Below are 22,453 nucleotides of genomic sequence, written 5' to 3'. Positions count from 1 at the left end.
ATGAGCTGAGTACCAGTTATGGCCTCAGCTGGAGCTTTTTCTGCTCAGGCATACGGTTCAAACATATGGGCTGGGGAAGGGGGGCTCAGGGCAGAGCTCATTGCTCTCTGCAACTGCCTGGAAGGAAGGGGTGGGGAGCTGGGGTCGGCCTCTGCTCACAGGGAACTGTGCCAGGAGCAGAGGGAACGGCCTCGAGTTGTGCCAGGGGAGGTTCAGGCTGGCAATGAGGAGACATTTCTCCTCAGCAAGAGCGCTCAGGCGTTGGGACGGGTTGCCCAGGGAGGTGGTGGAGTCCCCGTCCCTGGGGGGGTGAAGGGAGAGGTTGGACGTGGTGCTTGGGGACATGGTCAGTGGGTGGCGGTTGGACTGGGTGAGCTTGGAGCTCTTTTCCAACCCTAATAATTCTAGGATTCTATGAGCTGGGTGGGCTTTAACGTCCCTCGGAACCCAAAGCACACAGGCCTTGGACTCGGTGACCCTTGCGGGTCCAATTTGGGACATTTTGTGCCTCTACACCTCTGTGTGCCCCCGCCTCACAGCGGCGCTGCTGCGGGGCTCGGGACTCGAACCCGGGTCCTTCACCCCCAGAGCCCGAGCGCCTGGGCGGGCCCAGCCCCCCTCCCCCCCTTTCCCGTGAGCCCCCGCGGCGGGGCGCGGCGCTCCCGGCGTGCCGCGCGCGGCCGGAAGCGGAAGTGAGTGCGCTGGAATCATGGTGCCGCCGGGGCGGGGAAGGAGCCGCCGCCGCTGCCGGGGGCTCGGTGAGCGCGGCTGGGGGGCGGCGGGGGGCGGCTCCTGGGGCTTGGGGTGCGGGGGGAGAACGCTGTGAGAGCCCTGGGGGCGGCTCCCGGCGGGGCTCGACCGCTCGAGGCCCGGGGGTGGCGGCGGTGGCGGGGGGGGGATCCGTGAGGAGCCGCCCGCGGCCCGGTGCCGCCGCCCGCAGCGGTCCCTGAGGGGCTCTGAGAGGGTTTCGAGGCCCGGCCCGGTCCCTTCTGACCCCCCTTGTCCTGCTCCTCCGTTGTAGATGAGCTGTCGCGGCCCAGCCTGAGGATGTCGCAGTGAGCGGCGGGAGAGCCATGGGGGAGAACAGCCCCGAGGGCACCGCGCTGTGCTGCGAGGCGGAGGAGGAGGAATTGAGCCGGGAGGACAACGGGATGAGGTTCGCCACTATCGCCGCTAAAAACGGGCTGGTCTCCTCCTCGTCTGGGACGGTGTACGACAGGACGACTGTTCTCATAGAGCAGGACCACGGCGTGTTGGAGGACGATGAGGATGAAGGACAGTGTAGCGATCACTTGCCTTTTTTACCCGAGGGTCATGAAGAAGGATTTCATTTAATAGCAGATCATGAAGGAATGTCCCAGGGTTACGTGCAACATATAATTTCTCCGGATCAGATTCACCTGACGATAAATCCTGGTTCGACTCCTATGCCACGAAATATCGAAGGAGCAACACTCACTTTGCAGTCTGAATGCCCAGAAACCAAGCTTAAAGAAGTAAGTAGCCAAAAACGTTTCTAGACTTCGTGTTCGTTTTGAGTAGTTTTTAGCTGGTGACTTCAAATGCTTTGAAAACATGTTTCTGCCAGGAGGCAGGCAGCAGATTCCCCTGTTCTTAAAGGTTCGTGTCTAGTTAGTTCTCTGCAGTTACTCCCTTACACGGGCTGTTGCTGTTAGTGACAGTAGTGCCCCGTGGAGGTAGGTGTGACCATGTCCCACAGGTTGGTGTATCAGCAGCAGAGCTGCAAACGTCATCAGTTTTCGCTTTCATGCCCTGCTGCTCTCTTGTGAAGCAGCCAGGAAGTGTTTCTTCATATCTGGTGACACGCTAGATAACAGGAGAATGTGGCAACAAAAACCCATTTGCATTTTTAGCGTGTGTGATTTTTTTGTGGCCTTTTATTAGTTGGAGAACTGTTTTCTGAGTTCAGAGACAGGTAAAAAGAACGTGAACTCTGTTATTCTGTGGAGATCCCTGCTCCTGAGCAAAGCACATCCAAATCACCGTTTAAATTCTGCCCTATTTGAAATAGCTAAAATACAAAGCTGAAGGTGCCAAACTTAAAATTGCTTTATAGCTTTACTGTGCCACTCACGGGGGAACTGAGAAGAAACTTCAGAGTACCAGCTGAAGCGAGTTTATATATTTAAAATAGAAATTCCTTTTAATTCTGTTTCCCTGATGAATTCTGCCTGCTTGCAGAGTGGTGAAAGCTTGGAGGTTTCTTACTGCTTAGGTGCAAAAGCAATGCAAAGTTGTCTGCAATGCTAAGGCATTTTTAACAACTGAGTATTGCTTTTTTGGACCTTGTTTCGAGTTAAATTTATTCAAGTGTCTCTGCTAGGGCTGGGGGTAGAAGCATTGACGTGATGTGTAACTGATAGTGTGAGCGAGGATTGCAGAAATGAGCCCTTGTTAGGAAGGAAGCTAGGTTCGAATCCTCTGAATAATTTAGATTAGCAGGGAACCTTGATTATCACTCACACGGCAGCAAGGAAATGTGGCTGTGGGAGGTCGGCTTCACAATTAGTCACAAAATTCTGGACCCAGGTTTGTTCTGTAAACCCGTTAAAGTCTAAGGAACTTCTTTTGCTCAATTATTCGTATTTGTAGCTGCTGAATCCTGCCTCCTTAGCTGCTGAAGTGTTTAATTTGGTGTGTCAGTCATGCCAGTATTTTCTTTTCCTTTTTGTAGCAGGATCAGCTTGCAGTCTGCAATGTGTGAGAACAGTGTGTGCTAGCTGAATTGGTGGTGATGACTTTACCCATGCGATTAGCCTGCTTTATTTCTTCACCCTGCCCTTTTTTAAAAGGCTTGCGAGACCTGGAACTGCCTGGTGAAGTTCTTTATCTGAATTTATTTTCCAGCTCTTGGCTTAAATTTTCTAGCTGGGGGAAGGAATTATGCCATAATTTGAAATAAGTGGAAATAAGCCCTGAGGAAGCAGAATCTCTTCCGTCTTGTCAAACCCCTTTTTAGTTCCATTATTTCAGATGCTTGTTAAGTTGCCAGGAGGAAAAAAAACTTTAAAACTCCGGCGCCTTTGGGTCAGCTCTGAGTGCCAGCAGTCCGATTCTTGGGTACTTCCAAAACATCTGAGGCGGCTCTAACAATTGAGAGGAATGCTTTAAAGTCCTAAACTTTCAAGTCAATCTTAGAGACCTATGAAGGGAAATTGTTACACTCCATTAATCCCTTCAACTTCCTTGTGTTGCAATATGCCTCTCTCACTAGAATTGTCTGTGGAAATACACGTGATTGTAGTCTTCTGTTTCAGTTTCATTGATTTCCTTTTGTTCAGTGATGACACAGGAAAAATACAATTTTGAAGGGAATCTCTAGAACTGAAAATAAAGGCAAACTGCAATGTAAGTGGCCTTTGGTCAGTGTGATGGGCTCAGCTCTTGCGAGTCCTGTTGATTACTGGACAATTAGGTCCTACTTGTAAGGCAAATGCTTCGTTAAGCCTAACGAAGCCTCTTCCAGCTTCCCTCTGGTGCATCTCCTGCATAGCACTCTGTCCTCTGCAAGAAGTGTACGTGCTACAGCCCCGGCCTTTATCTCCAAAGCAACCCATTCCTGTGTGCTCCGTGTCCCAGCTGTCTGTGTTTTCTGTCGCAGCCCTTCGCGGTCAGCATCTGCATCGTTCTGTGTGTAAGGCTTGTGTGATGTGCTCAAGTTCCTGATGTGAGATGAGAATTAAATGCTTTGCTGCTCTACAAGTCTTATTCGCTTATAATGCGGTTTTAATATTGCTTCTGTCCGCAGTGTCCTTCTGTTCATGCAATAAAGATTTAGTCTCTGAGAAAAGGGGGGGACTGCAAGGCCTCTGCCATAGTCCTGCTGTTAAGCTGGAATTGTCACCACTTTCCTTTGAGAAGTGCATCAGCAGCCAGGGACCAGATCCTTAATCACTAATTAATAAATATCCTCCTCTTCCTCTCACTGTCTAGGCATAAACGCAAACGCACAGAAGGTTTCTTAGACTCCTCATCTGATTTTTAGGCAGCTCACATCTGTGTTGCTTCCCTTTTGCTATGAGATACCCTGTAATGCGATGTGTAAAATGTTCCCCAGCAGCTGCCTTAACGCTCCAAAGGGGAGCATTTCCCTCAGTACTGATACAAACTGTGCTGAATCTGATGAACCCTGAAGATAAAACACGCACGCTTTGATCTAATAAAATGTGCTTTCTGCCCTTGTGTCTGTGTTTTGGCAGCCTCAACACACAACCAAATTTTAATTATTTTGTAACTGTTGTAATGCCCAGATATTTGTTACCAACTGCAGCTGATTTGGAGGGTGGGTTGTTTTACAGTTAAATTACTGTCCTTCTCTCAAGACCACTTCGTATTATTAAAAGCAACTAGATAAGAATGCAAACATCTCCAAAACTTTTCAATTTCCTTGGGTGGAAGAACATCATGTGCTGTTGTAGGTGCCCACACTGACACCAGGTTCTGGTGCAGCACACCACTGCCAGGGCAGTCGCACACGTGTATTTCTGGGTTAGAAAAACTGCAGGAAGTGGAATGCTTTAGAGTAAAGCTTGGGTCAGAGGAGAAGGGCTGAGCTCCAGCCTGTGAATTTCGTGGTAGGCTGTCAAGTCCTGAGTGCAACCATAGCACTTCATTACGGGTTCTCCTAACAATTCATCACCTCTCCTGTGTGGAGAGCAGCCGAGGTAGCTAGCATCCTTAGAAATAAAAGGAAAACTCTTGAAACAAATACAGTGTCAGAAGAAACTGAATCATGTCTCCACTGGCTTTTTTTTTAATTATTTAAAGCTTTTTGCAGTGAAGTGTACAGTAGGTCCTCTTCTGTGTCCCTTTTAAAAAACAAAGCAAGAAACCAAATCTTGTCTCCAGTGCTAGATGGAAATGTAGTAAGGATTGAAAGGAGATGATATTCTGAAAAAGGAAAGTCTTTAGTCTGGTAAGACTTCTGAGCTCTAGTTTTTAGGAAGTCCCTTACTGGGAGACAGTTACCCATATTCTTTCTGCATCTATGGCAAAAAGCTTAGTTTGAAACTGTTCTCTCTCTTCTGCATCCTGTGTAACTCCTTTAGCTCTTGTTTCCTCCCCGTTGAGTTTTGTGACAGCTAAATATCTTTCACGGTGGCTACAGTTCTGGGGGATAATGTTTGTCAGCTGTCATGCACAACTGGAGAAGCACGGAGAGCTGGTTGCTTGGCTGAGCAGTTGTCAGCTCGAGGCTCCAGTTCGGAGTAAAGTCTCGCCCTGGATTAATCACGTAGTGAGATGAGCGTTGATATTAAAGGTTGGAAAACTCACCTCCAGTGAGCAATATGCTGTTAGCATCAGATATTCATGAGGCAGGAGTCAAGTCTACCCAGAATGAAAACTGCTCCTAGTTAATTTACTCAGGTCTTTCTAGTGTCATAGTTAGGGTATTTGTATTCTTGTACACGTAACCTGCTGTAATGTCCTCTGAACAATAAGGTTTTATCAAAAGCAGGTGTAGGTGAATGCCAGCCTGCACTTGTGGTACCAACAAGAGGCTACAGCTCGAGACTACCCAAGAGATTTTGCAGCTCCTGTCCACTCACGTTTTATAAATCTTCCTTGAATCACATCCTAACAATTTCATACCCTATGAAACAAGGAAAATAGGTCGGTGTTGCTATTTATTTATCTGCCCTTAATCCCAGTGAAAATTGGGGTTTGTGTTTATGCTGGGGCACTGCCTGGCCACACTGCTTCCTGGAGGGCTATTTAGATGTCCTCAACGTCGTTGGGATCTAGCAGTCATGTTCATAAGAGAAAATGCTGAGCATGTGTGGCTCCCCTGACAGCACTAAGGGCTGGTACTTTGGACCTTCCTTCAGACCCTCTAGCACTGATGCAGTCTTCAACAGTGCCAACAACTGCTAGCATCATATATAATGTGTCCCAGATCCCTTCCATTCTCCTTGTTCTTATGACATTGTGGAATGTGAATGGGAGACAAGTTCAGGGCAAAACAGTGTGGTGTGGAGTCATTTGGAGATCTCATACTGCTCCTACTGAGGGCCTGTTCCTTCACTGATGTGGTATTACGCAAAGCGTTAATCAAATTACTTATTTTATGAAAGGATTAACAAATATTCAATTCCTAGGCACACAAAGACGATGTGCTTCTGCTGCCCTGCTGCTTATGGCACGCACCGAAGTGCCAGATATTTCTGACAGGAGTGTGACTACAACTAAAGTGATTTTAAACTTACCTGAGCACAGGTCAAGGAGTCCTGTGTTAGTTTGTTTTCATACCCCCATCTGTGGTAATAAAACAATGAGTTTCAAATGTTTTTTTTTCTGATGGGTGTATATATAAAGCAAAAAGTGAAGGACAGTTGTTGAGACACGAGATGGGTGGAAACCCGTGTTAATGTGTCATGTACAGGCTCATCCACTTCTCCCGGTATCAACCCACAATTCAGTACCTGTTAATTTTTTATGCAGCAATACTGAGTACTGTCAGGTTGTACCTTGGAAAAGAGGATTGCTGACTGTGTCCTGCTAGATTTTCCTCCTGTCTAGTCATTACACTACTAGATCTGCAAGTTTCTGCTCCTCTCTTGTGACTTTGCATCGCCTTTTTAAATGTTTCAGAATCAACATCTTTTGGAATGCACTTCTGCTGCTTGCCTGTCAGCCATCAACTCCTCTCCTGGGCTCTGTAATTACTTTTAGATGTTAAGGTTTCTCAACGGCAGCAGTCAAATGAAAGCCGTCAGTCTGATAATTAATGTTGGAGGGAGATTATTCGAGCATATCAGATGGCTTATTCCTTCTACTTCACAAGAGAGACTAAGATTTAATTAAGCATTATGACTTGCACACAGGAAGCTTCTTCCGTGGTCTTTTTTCTGCCTGTAGTAGAGGCTGGGAAGACAGTCAGATCTAGTCCAGTACGAAACTGCTGCCTGGTGATGGAGATAGCTGGCTGAGAATCTGTGACACTGACCTGGGATGGAAAGCACGTTGTCTGAGTCCCTGCACTTCATCCATTTACTGGTTAAGTCAAAGCAGAAGAGAAGAACAAAGCGCAACGAAGGCTGCCTTTGAGATAAAATTAAGTAATAAATGGTCTGATGGAGGCTGTAGGAGATTTTGGAAACTGTGGTTCTCATTCAGGGTGTTAAGGTTCATCTTCCTTTATCTTCAGCCATTAATAGGAGCTCTGCTGTAAGCACCGGAGTGAAATATAGGTGGTTTGCTAGCCTATTAGGCTTCTTTTCAGCTATTGATTTCTAACTAGATGTATTTTGAATTATTTTTTTCCCTTTTTTCCCCCCTCTTTTATTAGTTTCCTATTGTTCTCTAAGGTCAGCCTGCTTCTTCGCATAGTACAGCAGATGTATTAATTAGTCTGATGATTAAACTGCAATTCCCCCCTCCCTCCCCTCTTTTGCCTTTGAAGTCAGAATCTATCGCATCGTCTTTGATGTTTAACTGGCGTTCTACCCTGCCTGGATTCTAGAAATGCTTAAAAATTAAGCCTACAATATTTTGTCTCCCAGGTTAAGAGATACCAGTGCACCTTCGAGGGCTGTCCGCGCACCTATAGCACTGCCGGAAACCTGCGCACTCACCAAAAGACACACCGTGGGGAATACACCTTTGTCTGCAATCAAGAAGGCTGTGGCAAAGCCTTTCTTACCTCCTACAGCCTCAAAATCCACGTTCGAGTGCACACTAAGGAAAAGCCGTTTGAATGTGATGTGCAGGGCTGTGAAAAGGCATTCAATACACTGTATAGGTAGGGGTTCTCTGCGTGTTTCATGTAGACGTGGCTGCTGCTCTTTTGCAAGTTACATCTACTTGTTGTTTGTGTCTGAATACAATTGTTACTATTTTTCCAAGGACAGATGCAAATTAAAACTCCACATAACGTGAAAAAAACATACCAAGATGGTATAACCGTCCAGGATGATGAACTTGTAATAAAATAGTTTGTTTATTTTATGGTAGCATTGCAGATGCTGCACAAAAACAAGGAATTCTAAGATTTGTGTGAGGACTTTGGGAATGATATCAATTACTTCCATTAAGCTTTAATCCTGTCCTCATGTTTAAATGAATGGCTTGCTTGCCTCAGAGAGGGGCTGGCTTGTACTACAGACCATAAAAGGGATTTTTTGTGCATGCTTTTTAGGTTGAAAGCACATCAGAGGCTTCACACAGGGAAAACATTTAACTGTGAATCAGAAGGCTGCAGTAAATACTTCACAACGCACAGTGACCTGAGGAAGCACATTCGAACACACACAGGAGAAAAGCCATTTCGGTAGGTTGCTGGGTGGCAATTTTTGCTTCTCTAGAACTTCTGTAATGGATCACCTGTGCCAAATGGCAGCTATTACTGTCATTAATGAGAAATTATTCCCATTAAAAAAAAAGGCTAGCATTTGAGCATGTTTCTTCTAGAGTGCTCTTAGTTATTTGTAAAAGTGGGTGAAATAACTGTCTTCAAGTGACCGAAATAGTCAAGCTAGGGGATTTTTTTTTTGACGTAAGTGTATCGCAAGAAAAGCACGATTATAAAACGTATTGGTGTTTGTGTGATGTGATGTAGAGTTTATTCCATGAAGGAGACCCCCACAACCCCAAATGACGACTTCATGCTTGACTTTTAAAGTCACATTCAGAGTTCTGCTTGCATATAAAATAACCTAGCAAGGACATTTAACTACACATTTTTCCTATTGGGCAGTGTTGTGTAGTTTGTTTTTTTTTTTTACATTTAGATGCAGTTCATAAAAAGGGAAAGGTTCTTCTAAGATCAGTCTTTGTACCATTGTTTTTATTCTTTAAGATAAGTCTGTGCAGCATGCATAGCAGCTGTAGGGACATACCTGGTACTAGCAGAGACTGGTGGCAGGCCCCCTTTCAGAGTCCTGTGACATGAACGTGACATGAGGTTGTAACAAATGCATGAAAGGAGCCTGATTCTAACTCTTCCCTGATGCCTCATTCAGGTGTGAGCATGACGGCTGTGGAAAGGCTTTTGCTGCAAGCCACCACCTCAAAACACATGTTAGGACACATACTGGTAAGTCCCAATGATTTATTTTATTTTATTTTATTGAGCCTGTGCAGTTTATACTAACTCTCAGAATCTCAATATGTATTTAAACTTGCTTATAAAATAACCTAGCAGGGACATTTAACTACACATTTTTCCTATCAGGCAGTGCTGTATTTATTTATTTTTTTACATTTAGATGTAGTTCATAAAAAAAAGAAAGGTTCTTCTAGATCAGTCTTGGCACCATTGATTTTATTTTTTAAGTTACGCAATACATTCAGGACTCTTAAATACAGCTATGCAAATAGATGTAAGTTAGTGAGTCAGCTATAAATCACTTCTTTCCTGGAGATATCTAGGAATGTATCCTGATTCTCCTCTATGACCTGTGTCAAGCACACTGGTAACATAAAAAAATGGGTGGACAATAAAAAATTCAGCTCATGTTTCTGCTGAGAACAAAGAAGCTGAACCACAGAGAAAAGTCACTTCCATTTATGCCTGACAGGTCTTGAATTTCATCAGCGTGTTTCACAGATGTGTCAGTAGTGATGCACAGAAATTAAACATTCTGTTCTTGTGTCAGTTCACTTGATAAAATGGAACCTTTTATTTATAAGCCTCTTTCCAAGAATGACGAATGTGTTATGTGGCATTATAGCGACTCTCAAATCTATTCATACAAGTTCCAACATGTCATATAGTAATTACCTACCGTTTTGCAGAGTATCATTAAGACTGTTTATAAGGTGGGACCCAGTCTTTTGAATAGGGCCATTGTGATAGCAAATTAAGGAACTGCTCTTTCAGTTAGCTGTTGGTGCTGCTGGCTTGGCTGTAAGTAGCAATTTGTACAGAAACCAAGGTACTTCTTTTTCTTACCAAGATGTGCTCTGGTGCAGAAAGAGTTTGAATATACTTAACTTAGCTAAGGTTTCACTTTTTGTAATAACAAATTGTGTTGGAGAAAAACAACCGTGTTTGTATAAAATACTATTGCTATTCTATGTGCTTTAACAGTATCTTATGTAAGCTTGTATGTTTCTTATGTCTGGTTTTTGCTGTCTATAGGGGAGAAACCTTTCTTCTGTCCCAGTAATGGCTGTGAGAAGACTTTCAGTACACAGTATAGTCTCAAGAGTCACATGAAAGGTCATGAGAAAGGACATTCCTATAATGCACTTCCCAATAACAATGTGTCTGAGGTTAGTAGCTCTTCTTCCTGATGCTTCTGGTTTAGGTAGAGACAAAACCTTCCTTTGGTGAAAAAAATTATTTGGTCTGTAACTTGTTTTAAAGGTGTAACATTTAAGGCTGAGATTTTCAAATGAAATTATAATCGATGCCCATCTCCCATGAAGTCACTGGTGGTGGCCTTTATTTTTTGAACTGAGAATTCAATTTCAATTCTGAAATTGTTGGCATTCAAGGTGGAAGTGTAGGCTTTCTTCTCGTAGGCTGTGTTCACAGCACACTGATAATAAAGAGTGGCATCAGCATTTCTGAAACTTGTAGCATGGCATTTGGTTACAAAGTTTTATTTAGAAAAGCATGTCTAAGTTTGTGTATTCATTTTAATCACATTAAAATTAACACTTGGGCTGCTGCTGCTTGGATGACTAGCAAGTACTGGCACAAGCATATAGGCAGTTGTATACATTATCAAGTTATTCCCTGTAGATTCTAATGTTTCACTCAACGCTTCGTAATATGTGTGTGAAGTAAAATAAACACTAACTGTTAATGACTTGACTTTTTATATTCTACAGGCTGCTTTGCTCATATGCTAATTTGCAGTTCTAGGTTGCTTAATTTTTTTGCAAAGCAATGTGGGAGATGTTAAGATCCTTGAGAGCAGCTAAATATGTTTTTCTTAGCAATATTGTTCCTTAGATTTTAGAACTGAGACTTGGGTCATCCATAGATAAAAACAAAACAAAATAAAAAATCTGTGTAGACAGAATAGCTCTTCTTATATTGTATGAACTTTAAAAGGTAATTAGAAACATTTCTGCCACTATTGTTTAATATTTAACCCCATTTCTTTTCTTCTTCTTTGCAGGATACAAGCCACTCGCTCTGTCTGAGTGACTTAAGCCTCATATCAACAGATTCAGAACTACGGGAGAACTCTAATCTAGTGAGTTACTGTCCCTTGAATGCCTCACTCATAATTTGAGTTTTGTTTTTTCCTAGCAACATATCTGTCCTGTTGAGTGGAACACAGATTAGATATGTATGACTGGTTGCTTCTGTTTCACTTGCTCCAGCGTGCTCTCCTTTAGACTTCCCTTTCTCTAGTGGAAGAGACATATTGTGTCACAAAAGAAAATAATTCTAGCATTCATTTTCAATATGAAAATAACATTTGGTCAAAATGAATCAGCTTGAAGTGAATAGTGAATACAAATTAGATATTATGTTACTACCCAATATATGCCAGAGATGTAGCTATGATCAGCTCTGAGCTGTAGGATTAGAGCTGGCTGAACAGTGAATGAAACAGGTAACTAGCTGATACACTATCCAGCATGTTTCTTGTGCTTCAGTGGGGGAATTTATACATGTCCAGACTAAGAATGGCAAGCTTGCATCTCGAAGGCTTCAGACAGGAATACAGATAAGCAAATAGAAGGCAAGCTATTGTTTTTGTACTGCTGAGTAAGATCTTTATTACAGAAAAGGAAAAACTTATTCTGCAGCAGAACTAGTAGGACATGTTTAAACCATCTTCATCCCCACTGTTTGGATTTGTTCCCTGGTCTTTCCTGTTTAGATTTGGGTTTTAGGTATTAAGTTGGGTCACTTGTATAGAGTAATCTGTTGAGTGACACAGTCACCTAATTAGGTTATTAAATATTAGCTGCCAGGTGTCGTTTAAATAGATTGCATCTTTTCACAAACACATCTGTGAATAAACTTGTGAGTACTTGAAGAGCCTGTTCAGGAAGCAATTGCACTTTACTGGCACTTTCAGCACAGAGCTTTGGCTTATTTTTTGCAATGGCTCTGAAGTCTTAACAGCAGAATAGCCAAGTGAAAGAGATGGATTTTCTTCCAAAATATGCAGTGATTAAATCAAGCTGTTTTTAAAAGCTCAGCATCTGATTTTACCATAATGATGTTCTTGCTTGCAGTTAACTGTTGACTGAGCTTAAATTTTACATGAAGGAAAATTATATGCTGATGAGACTATGTCCTTATTTTGTGCTTCAACGTGGAAGCAGCATGCAGGTTTTTAATATATTCTGTTCTGATAGCAGTGTGGGTGACAGCAGTGCATAGTTCAGGATATAGTCTAAGCAGAGTTATTTTATTTCTGCTCCAGAAAAGGTTTTGCAAAAAAAAAAAAAAAAAAAGACCGAATTAATGTCTGTTTCAGTTTCTAGTAGAGTATTACAGTAAATAAAGGTTGAACAAAGTATAAATGAGAAGAATGTATTTGACTTTGAAAGGCTTTGCTTATTTTTGTAAGGATTTTCTCATTATGTTGGTAAATTTGATTTTGGGTAATAAAAACTAAGTGTCATTTTACATTTTATGCTAGGTACATGAACTATGTACCTTTCCTGAAGGTGGCTGGTTAACTGGGCATGTGTTTCTGACATTGATATGTTGCCTGGCTGGGATTCGTGCAAAGTTTATAGAGACCTGAGATGGAATGTTATCTGATATCTTCCTGTCTTTTCTATTTGCCAGACACATGGACAAGACCTGAGCACAATCTCACCAGCAAGTATCTTTGAGTCGATGTTTCAGAGCCCAGATCATACCACAAATCAGGAAGACTCTAAGCAGACAGGTACAAATTGTTTCTGCACTATTTTAAGAGAGAGTTTTTTGACAGTTTTCTCTCTCTGCATGCAAGTGTTTGAATCAGCAGCTCAGACTGAAGACTACTGCCCCACATAGTTTAAGTAGCAAACCGACAACTTCAGCTTCAGTGTTGAAATATTTTTGTGTTGAAATACATTCACGGATGATGTAACACTTGGGCAGTGACAGGGGAACTGACCATGTATTTACACAGGCTGTTGTACAGTGACGCTCTTGGACTTCATGTTTGTGTTATCTTTGAACTTCCTCTCTTGATGTAGCTGCATGAGCCTGCTGATGAAAAGGCTTTGGAAAGAGGGCTAATGGGGCTGATCAGCTAGTGTGTAGTATTCAGTGTTGGCAGCTTCTTGAATTTGGACCTACCTTCAGATTTCATTGCCTAGTATTGTATGTTTTTGAGCTCAAAGTGGTAGTGCTTTACTGAGCGAAAATCTATTAGCTAGCTGATAAGTTTATTGAAAAGGTTGTTTATTCAGACCTTATGAGAATTGAGGTATTTATATATTTTCTTTGTTTCTTTTGGCAGCTGCCTTGATTGAAGCTTTTAATGGTCATGCAGACTCAGTCACTGCTGTTCCGCCTTCTGCAGGAGATTCAGCATCGTTGTCTCTTCCACTCGTACTGCAGCTTGGCATCTCTGAGCCTTCGCATTCAGCACTACAAGCCTCAGCAGCACCCGCTGCTCCCTCCATAGGAACCAGCTCACAGCAAGCTGCATTTGGAAATCCTGCAACTGTTTTACAATCCCCAGAAGTGCCTGTTCCTCACAGCACACAGTTTCCAGCCAGTCACCAAGACTTCCTGCAGCACACTCAGACACCACCGCAGCCCGTTGTACAAGGACTTTCAGTGGTTGCTGGGGCTCCTGCCCCGACAGCACCAAGTGCCACTGAACCCCTGCCAGCTGTGGTTCAGACTGTGCCTGTTGGTGCGAACTCTGTTCTGACCAGTAATCCAACTATAACAATTACTCCTTCTCAAAGCACCGCTATTCTACAGTCCAGCATTGTCATGGGAGAGCAAAACTTGCAATGGATATTAAATGGTGCCACTGGTTCTCCACAAAGCCAAGAACAAATGGTTAGTATATCTAGCTTAGCTTTGAAATAGCTTGAACCATCCCTGTTCCTCATAGAGTCTTTCCCCTTGGGAAAAAAAAAAGGGGATCAAACCTGGAATTGTAAGATCCAAACCAGGATGCAGTATTATATAAAGCTTATTGTATTAATATTGATAAAAACGTCACTGATGCAGCCCCTAAAATAGAGAAATAAATAGAGAATAGATGCAGAGAAATCCCAAGGGCATAGAAATCTTGTTTTCTCCTTCTTTTCCCAAGTGACAAACTTCTCACAGAAGATAGCAACCTGGTTTATCCAGGACACTGCACCATATGGCCTGAGAATATGTTTTTTATTCTATTCCTTTTGACAAGTACAAAAGACACTGTAAAATTTCAGCATTCAGACATTTTGTAATCTCTGTCTCTTTGTAATGCAGCCTCATAAAGATAATACGTTTTCTGGGAAAATGGGATGTTTCTGGTTCTCCAGTAAATCTGGATATTGAAGACTGTGTTTTATCTTTAAGCAGTTCTGTTGCCAACTTTAGGTTTTGTCAGTTGCAAATAAGTAAGAATGAAAGGCTGCAAGTACAAGCAGTATGAGCAAGCACGGCAATTTTTTTAAGAATTCAGTCATTCAGCTGTCAAAACAAGCTGTGATAACAGGCATGTAGTGCAGAGGGAGTTTACTCCCCATCTTTAGGACTACTGAAATATTACTCTTAGTTTCGGAATAGCCAGAACATAGCAGAGAACCAAACCAAATGCTAATTTTTTTATTAGTTTCCCCGCGTGTTCTCTTTGGAAAGCGTATATTTATGTTTCTTTTGCTTGCAGCTGTTTGGAGGTTGAACAGTAGAAATTTGTTTCGAATCATCTCATGCTCTCTTTTTCTTTTTTTTTTCCTTTAAGCCACAAGTTCCGAAAGTAGTAGAAAAGGTTTTTTTTACCACTGCATTACCAGTAGCTGGCAACACAGGTAAGCATGTTCGACATGGAACCTTCTTTTCCTTCTTTGCTTGTTTGCAGTAGTGTTGGCTTAACCAGGATTTGTGGTGATTTAATCGCTTGCAGAAGTCTCGAAGAAAATCGCTCAATTTTTCAAATCTTCCTGAGGTTTTAAGTGCAATCAGTAGACTTACGGCTTTGTGCTGAGATCTGTCTTGTAGTATTTTTTCTAACAACTTGTAAGATAACCATAAATTAGATCTAGGATTTATAAAAAGATGTGCTGTATAAAAATAAGTATTGCATAAAAGTAGAATGATGTTTTAATGGAACATATGTAGAAGAACAAAAGACAAATGCAAGGACATAATTTGTGTTCTGTTCTTTTAAATGAAGACATTAAATGGGCAGTAAAGTGGTAAACTTAATCAGTTCTTCAGCAATTGTTTTTGGTAAGTACTATCTGCAAGATTCATCTAAATGATACACAGCCATAGAAGTTCTGTTCTGTAATGTGCTCTCTGTACAGTATTATTATATTGCAAATCTGAATCAATCATAGTCAAAAATAGGTAAGATCTCTTTAGACCAGGCTTCTTAGGTCTGGGTTCAACCTGTAAAGGCTGCTCATCAGGAGAGAGCACTTCCATTTTATTTATTTATCATCTGCTAGGGATATTCGTTGTGCTTGAAAAAACAGTGTGTAATCTCTTCTGCAAGGTGCATACGATCAAATCTAACAGTGATTTGTCTCTCCCCGTGGTGGAATTGCGCACTTTGGTTATGTGTGTCTTGAACTCTGTTTCCCCTTCAGGAAGCCCCGTTCAGCAGATTGGTCTCAGCGTTCCTGTCATCATTATAAAGCAGGAGGAGGCCTGCCAGTGTCAGTGTGCCTGCCGAGACTCTGCCAAGGACAAAGCCACCAGTAAGAAGGAATGTCCCTCACCTGAAACGAAAGCTTCGGAGCAGCCAGCTCCCCAGCTGCAGCCTCAGACCTTTCCTTCCTCTTCCCCTTCTCCTTCATGTGGGCAGAGCAGTCAGATAGTTACCCCTTCAGACTCGCAGACTGAAACATTAAGTGCCATGGATGTATCGGACTACCTGTCCCTCCAAAGCCCTGAAACCCCATCCAATATAATTCCAATTGAAGCACTACTGCAGGGTGAGGAAGAAATTGGTTTGAATAGCAGCTTCTCTAAATGAAGATGTTCCAGATTTTCTTTTGCACCTGGAGGGTAAAACCCTTCTCCTTAGAAGCAGAAACTGAAGGATCGATTCTTTTTCCTTCCTCTCTGGAAGTTTTGTGGCTTATTTCTGCTTCACAGATGTCATCTTAGTCACATCCCAGGTACATCCATCTTTGAGAATCTATCTAAAAAAAAAAGAAAAGTCAAAAAAAAAAAAAGCTAAGTTATATATGAACTGTTTTGGCTGCACTGTCTGTCACTTTTGCTTGTCATATGTGAACACGGAAGTTAAGGTTACTCGTGTGCAAAAAGATTTTAAAAAGAAAAAGGGGGGTTAGTTTGTCTCCAATTGCACATCACTTATGTTTGGAATTTAAGGTACTGGCAGCGAGTGGGTCTTTGTTACAACTCCTTGGGTCTATAATTTTCTTTTGTCTCTTGTGTCTGATACTAACCATGCACTATAAGGGGAGCCCGGGAAAGGAAATTGCTGTAGCAGAAAATGGTTTTATTGTAGTAGAAGGTGATTTATCTGCAATTTTTTTGGAATGTGATTGTCACATCACTGTGTTGGGAGGTGATGCCTGGATTTGCATTGTACTAACGCTATTACTAAAGCCTACAGACATTTTTGGGGAGCTTATTTCAGCAGAGCACAGGGTGCTTGTGCTCCTGATAGATCTGTTCATCTAATTTCATTAGGACTTGAGATGTGTTGGCAGGTACACTGCTTCACAACACGGAAACACAATCGGAGCCCCTGCTCGCTCAGACTCATGAGTCTTTTCCTTTGCCTCTCTTTGAAGGATGCAGTGAGTTCCAGACGTAGTCAGATCGGTGTCTGCTGCTCTTTTGATTTACTTGGCTCTGTTCAGAAACAAGTCATCCTCTTAAACAAGCCCTCTGACTGTTTAATCAGGAGCATGGTGCCTTTGCTGGTTACTATCATCTTTTGTCAAGAACAAACCTAGGAAAATTTCCAGAACGATTTGCCGTAAATTCCGTTTGAATTCAGTGAGTTTATCCTTCAGTTGTCCAGAAACGCTTCCTCCTTTCTGTTAAGCTATATGATTTCTGCCTGAATCTGCCTCCAACCTACTGCAATGCCAGCTTTTGTGCACGGGGCTATTTCTTGACTAAAAGATGTTACACGACATAGTAGTTTTTCATATCAAACTGAAAGTCTATATTCTAACCTACTCAGGGTAAATAAAACACAAACCCCCCTTCCACCAAAAAGCCTGTAATGTTGCAATAAATGCAGTCTCATTCTAAATGGTTTATTTATGCTGCATTATTTTAAAAGATGTAATTTTATAGTGTTTTATCCATCTTTATGGCTTTGCCTGTCAGTCTTTTTGTGTTAAAGGAAAGAATATTAAATAGTCTTTATTCAGTTTACAGTGTTGTTATTAGTGAGATACAAAGATAACGACTGTAAGCCAATTAACGTGGAGTGTCTCTGTGCACTAAATTTAGGAATGCAGTCTCCTAGTGGATAGAGATCTTTCACTGCTCTTTGCTCCTATTTGATCAAAGCTGCTCTCTGCACCTGCTGGGGACAGAATCGTAGGAATGCAGCCAGACCTCCCCAGGATCCCCGAGGATTTGGAGGTTTTTAACCCTCTGGTGACATGCTCTGTGTAGCCTTACCAACGTCACTGTCATGGTTTTAGCCAGAACAGTGGCTTCAGCTATCTCTCTTTCGATTCCCTTGCAAATGCACTGCCACAGCACAGATGGAAGCGGGCTGAAGGGGGCTGGCTTCTCACCTCTCCAACATCTCCTTTCCACTTTTTAAGCGCCGAAGGGTGAAACTAGGGTTGTGCCACTAGGGTGAGCGTGAGGGAGGAGAGGCTGTGCTGCGTGTCGTGCCTCTAGACTAGGGCAGGGTGCTTGGGGTTTTGCTAATTGCAGTGACAAGCTTAGGGGCATCAACTGAACTGGAAACGTGCCGATCGTGTTTCCTCTCTGAGCGTTGGCTCAGCCGCGGTGCTGTGCAGCCCATCATGGAGGGGATGTGGCTCCTGCAGCAATAAGGTCTGCGTCCGTGAAATGTGGATTGACAAAGCATTTGATGTTTTGTTCTAGTCATGGTAAACCTTGAGGACAGCGTGGTGGTGGCCCTCTGTTTTTTTTTCTCTTCTTTTTTCCCCCTACAGTATCGTTTTGTGATGCAGTTCGGTTGCATGGCAGCAAGAAACTGCTTTGAACACAGAAAAAAACAGCCTCGAGCCTGCGTGGCTGGGGCTGTCTGCCCACGGATGAGTGTCCTCCGGTTCCCTCGTGTAGAGCTTGGCCTTGAAGGAGCGTGAGAGGTGCCTGGAGTGTGCGTGGGGCTTCACCAGGGGGCAGAGACCACCGAGTGGCCTCCTGCCTTCCCTTGGCATCGTGGTGTTTGAGGGTGCGTGGACGTGCGTGTGTGTGTGAGAGAGAGAATCTGCTAACGCAGGAGCACATAGGTTCCCCTGGAGTCGTGGGGTGTTCTCTGAGGGGGACAAGGGTACCAGACGTGCCCCGAAATGTGACAGCTGGGGGGTTTGGCAACCTCTCCCGAGCCTTTCCAGCCTTCAGGGAAGCATTTTTCCTCGCTAGTCTTGCTACTTGTGACTTAGTTCACCTAAAACTCGGTGATTAGGCCAGATAGCATCTTCAGAAACTCCTTTGTGGTAGAAATCAGTCAAACATCTACCAAAGGCTTTGAAATTGGAAGCTAATTTGGAGGTGTGGTAATTAGCAGCAGTAGGATGCTGCTTAGATCCTTTCCGAGTGGAGATTAGAGGTTAACCCCTCTGCTGCTTTCTCTTCACAGCTACTGTGTCCTGTCGGTGTTTTAGGAAAAGCAACGTGTTCCAGCTTCATGCTGACTTCTAGGTGCTTTGGGTGTGCAGTTACCCTCCCGTGTGCGTGTCAGACAGGCTGCAATTTAGGCGAAACTAATTAGAGCTTGTCACGAGCCAAGTGGCGTGATTCTGTGAGCGCAGAGCCTGCTCTGCCACGAGCTGTGCGGCCTGCCCGTTGCGTCGTAGAGCTGTGTGCTGCTGTTTTAATTGTCGGTCTGTTTGCCCGAGTGTTCCACGCTGCGTGTGCCCCACATGGCTGCTTGTGTTATCCCCAGCGCTGTGGGATCGCTGTGCTGCTGGGGTGGTTGTTAACACGCTCGGCTGGGAGGAGGCGCGTGAGCAGCTGGCAAGGGGAGGCATCGGTCACAGCAAAGCCCTCAGATCCTTGGTGCCAGGGAGCTTTCTGCCCTTCTCCCCCTCGTTGCCCAGGCATTTCACATATTCACAATACAATTTTTAGTAAGGAATGGAGTTTCAATCATTGCAGATCTGGTAAGATGTTGGATTCCCGGAAAGGGGCGCGTTCTGCCAGTGTGCTGGAGCCTCTGAGATCAGCGTGCCCTCCCTCTGCGAAATCTGCATTTCCCAAATCCCTTTCATGATCAGTCAGAGAGCAGAGCTGCTCTGGGTCATTCTGTGTTAAAGGATTTGCTCTTCGGTGGCCTGTGGGGATTTACTTGGTTCCTTAGACTTTCTAGATGGGTGCAGGGGCTGAAACATGTCGAAGGGGTCTAACTACCACCGTCGGTAGCTGTGGTAGCCAAGCAGCGACCCAAGCAAGCAAACCTGGCATGCAGCTGAAGGCTGTGGAAGTTGCTTTTCATGCTCGTAGTTGGTAGAGGGATGAAAAATCAGCACTGTTCCAATGCTGGTACTGAATTATATAGAACAAAGTACGAATTGGGCACTTCTGTAATGCTAACTGTGTCCTGAAAGACTAGTTCGCAGAACCTCATACTGGTATCTAAAATGCACTTTAGGTTATTTTATCTTTAACCCAATTGCTGCAATTTCTTTTGTATATACTTTCACAAAGTTTATTTTTGCTCTGAGTAAAAGTTAACAGGGGTGTGCAAAGATGAGCACTTAACTTGGTGCAATACTTGTAGCTAAAGATCATTGTCCCGCGTGGTCGGTCTGTCTGTGTCTGTCTGATGGAGTGTGTTTAGTGACGAGCTCGGTGACGTGTTGCCCTACCCTGTCTGTACCCGAGAGAAATTATGCATCATTAGCAAACGTCCAATCTATGCAAATATCCCACTGAGAGCACTGTGCTTTAGCAGGCCTTTTCTCTCACGCTTTCTGGGGAGCTGCTTGTCACTTCTGTAGGGAATTAGTACCTTCCCCCGACCCCGTTCCTTGCCTCCGACCCCGTTCCTCGCCTCCTCCCTTCTCCCTCATCCTCCCCTCTCCCCCGAAGTGACACAGAAGTGACGAGCTGTTCTGGAGCAGGCATGTTGCACCTTTACAATTTGTCTTCACGAGATCGTTTTTGATGTCCTGTTCTCTGCCTTACTTCACGGAGGATGGCACTTCCGCAGTCATCCCAGATCTTGTTTTTTTGCAACTGCAGCAACATTGCTGAACTGTTTACAGTACTCTTCCTGCACCGATTAGAAATGCGGCTCAGAGAACCAATTAACGAGTGGCCTGCTGGTTGTGGAGCTGCTGGGGGAAATTCGTTAGGGCGTAATTGACCTTGGGGTTGATTGGAGATGAAGAGCTATTGCTGATGGGTGGGGGTTGGAAACAGCTGGCAGCCAGGGCCGGGACGTAGAGCAGAGGGGACCTCGGTGTCGGGATCCTCGTCCTGCTGCTGGCTGGCTCCGCGACCTCGGGCGAGACACTTAACCTCTCCGTGCCTCAGTTTCCTCCCTGTAAAACAAGGAAGTTGAAAGCTTTCTCTGTAAAATGCGTTAAGATCTACGAGGGGAAAGTCCTTGGCATTAGTAATCTGAGCTAGCTGGACAGAATTGTGAGAGTCGATTTGGACCTAAGGCAAAAAACAAACAAACAAAAAAAAGCATGTCTGGAAGAAACCCTACAAATTTCTGATCGCCTAGTTTTTAATTGGTATACTATTTTCTCCTTACCATATTTTGGAAACAATGGCAAGTTTTTATAAATGTTACCTGTAGTTAATACTCATGGACAGGGCTGAACTTTTAACTTTTTTGCGTCTTGTCTCCATATATATCTGATGTTCTAGAAGTTGGATTCTGTGTCTGCACTGAGAAATGCAAATTAAACTGGATATTTATGTAGTAGTGTACATAGTCTAAGTGTGTGTGTTCTCGGAACTAGTTTAAAAATCCCACACCATGCTTTTGGTGGTGTGCAAGCTGGCCAAAATTTGGTTCATTATGCAGCGTACACTTTCTCAAATAAATGCAGTTTCTACTTTTTTCTTACAAGAAATTTTTTTCATACGATCTTTTTCAGCAAAACCAAGGGTATGTTTTTGCAGTACCGTAGCTGACAGTAGCTGGTGTTTCTCGCTGCGTAGCTTTGTGTCCTCTTCCACTTGCTTTTTGAACCAGAGCTGTCTGTCTGACCCTTGTTTTGGAGAGAGAGAGTTGCAGTTGCTGTTCCATTTCACACTGACTAGCATCAGCGAGGCAGGCAGGGCCGCGCTAACCTCAGGCCTGGCGGGTTATTGAAGTCGTCCTCGGCATCAACATCTGCAGAATTGTCAGACCAGGGAGTCCAGGAGAACCTTAGGCTGTCTGTTCACTGCTTTCGTTTTGTTTGACACGTGCGGGGAGCTGGGCAATGGTCTTGGAGATGAGAAAAGAAACGAACCCCAGTTTTTCAAGAATGTGTTTATGGTATTAAAGGAATTTATTTAACTCTGAAACATGGGAACAAATGTGCTTACATTGAGCAATGTGAAGATGTTAGTTACAGGTACAGTACTTCCAAAGGAAGAGCATCTCCAAAACCCAAAAAAAAAAAAAGAGTAAATATGAATTTGTATTTTTTGAAGAATGTAAAATGTGAAATAATGGTGTTTGCTTAATTGCTCATTTTGTATGAAGTTAATATTGTACTTTGAAATATCTACAAAGAAGTGGAAATTAACTTTTTTGGAATTGAAAGCAATATTAATACTAATGGAATCCTAATTAAATGCTTATTTAAACATTGTGTTACAATAGTCTTTCCTCAGGGCACTGATCCGTCGTTTGGGAGATGAGTGTGAGCACAATGCTCAGAGAGAGGATCGGGACACGAAGTGATTTCCACATTCTGACAGACAACAGCATTTAACCCAGTCAGTTCCTGCCTTCCCCCACCAGCAGCATTCAGGAAAAAACTTCATAACCTCAGTTCAGTCAGGGATGGCTCAGAGTTAGAGCAGCTGTTGTGAATCTACAAATTGCTCATTTCTGCTAACAGCGAGCTCCTGTGTAGCCCCTTTCCTGCAATCAGCAGCTGTGCTCGAGGCAGGGTTTATAATTTATGGCAAACATAAATACAACACAAACCATTTGAAGATGTACAGATGAGAAAAAACGAGCCTCCTCTGGTCCAGATGGCAGCT

General features: G+C 43.5%; 1 protein-coding gene across 1 annotated transcript; it reads left to right on the top strand.

Annotated features, from left to right (window-relative positions):
* The first annotated feature begins 621 nt into the window (after positions 1-621).
* Positions 622-22,051, top strand: MTF1 (metal regulatory transcription factor 1). Its single transcript, XM_027443737.3, has 11 exons — positions 622-758; positions 1,022-1,496; positions 7,524-7,762; positions 8,159-8,290; positions 8,982-9,055; positions 10,103-10,236; positions 11,094-11,171; positions 12,731-12,833; positions 13,395-13,948; positions 14,844-14,910; positions 15,694-22,051. The coding sequence occupies exons 2-11, from the start codon at positions 1,074-1,076 to the stop codon at positions 16,080-16,082; spliced, it is 2,193 nt and encodes a 730-aa protein (XP_027299538.1). The 5' UTR covers positions 622-758; positions 1,022-1,073; the 3' UTR covers positions 16,083-22,051.
* The last annotated feature ends 402 nt before the right edge of the window (positions 22,052-22,453 follow it).

This window comes from Anas platyrhynchos, chromosome 24 (genome assembly GCF_047663525.1).
Source record: "Anas platyrhynchos isolate ZD024472 breed Pekin duck chromosome 24, IASCAAS_PekinDuck_T2T, whole genome shotgun sequence".
NCBI lineage: Eukaryota > Metazoa > Chordata > Aves > Anseriformes > Anatidae > Anas > Anas platyrhynchos.
Note: the sequence above shows the minus strand (reverse complement) of the source record. Positions and strands in the feature narration are given on the sequence as shown.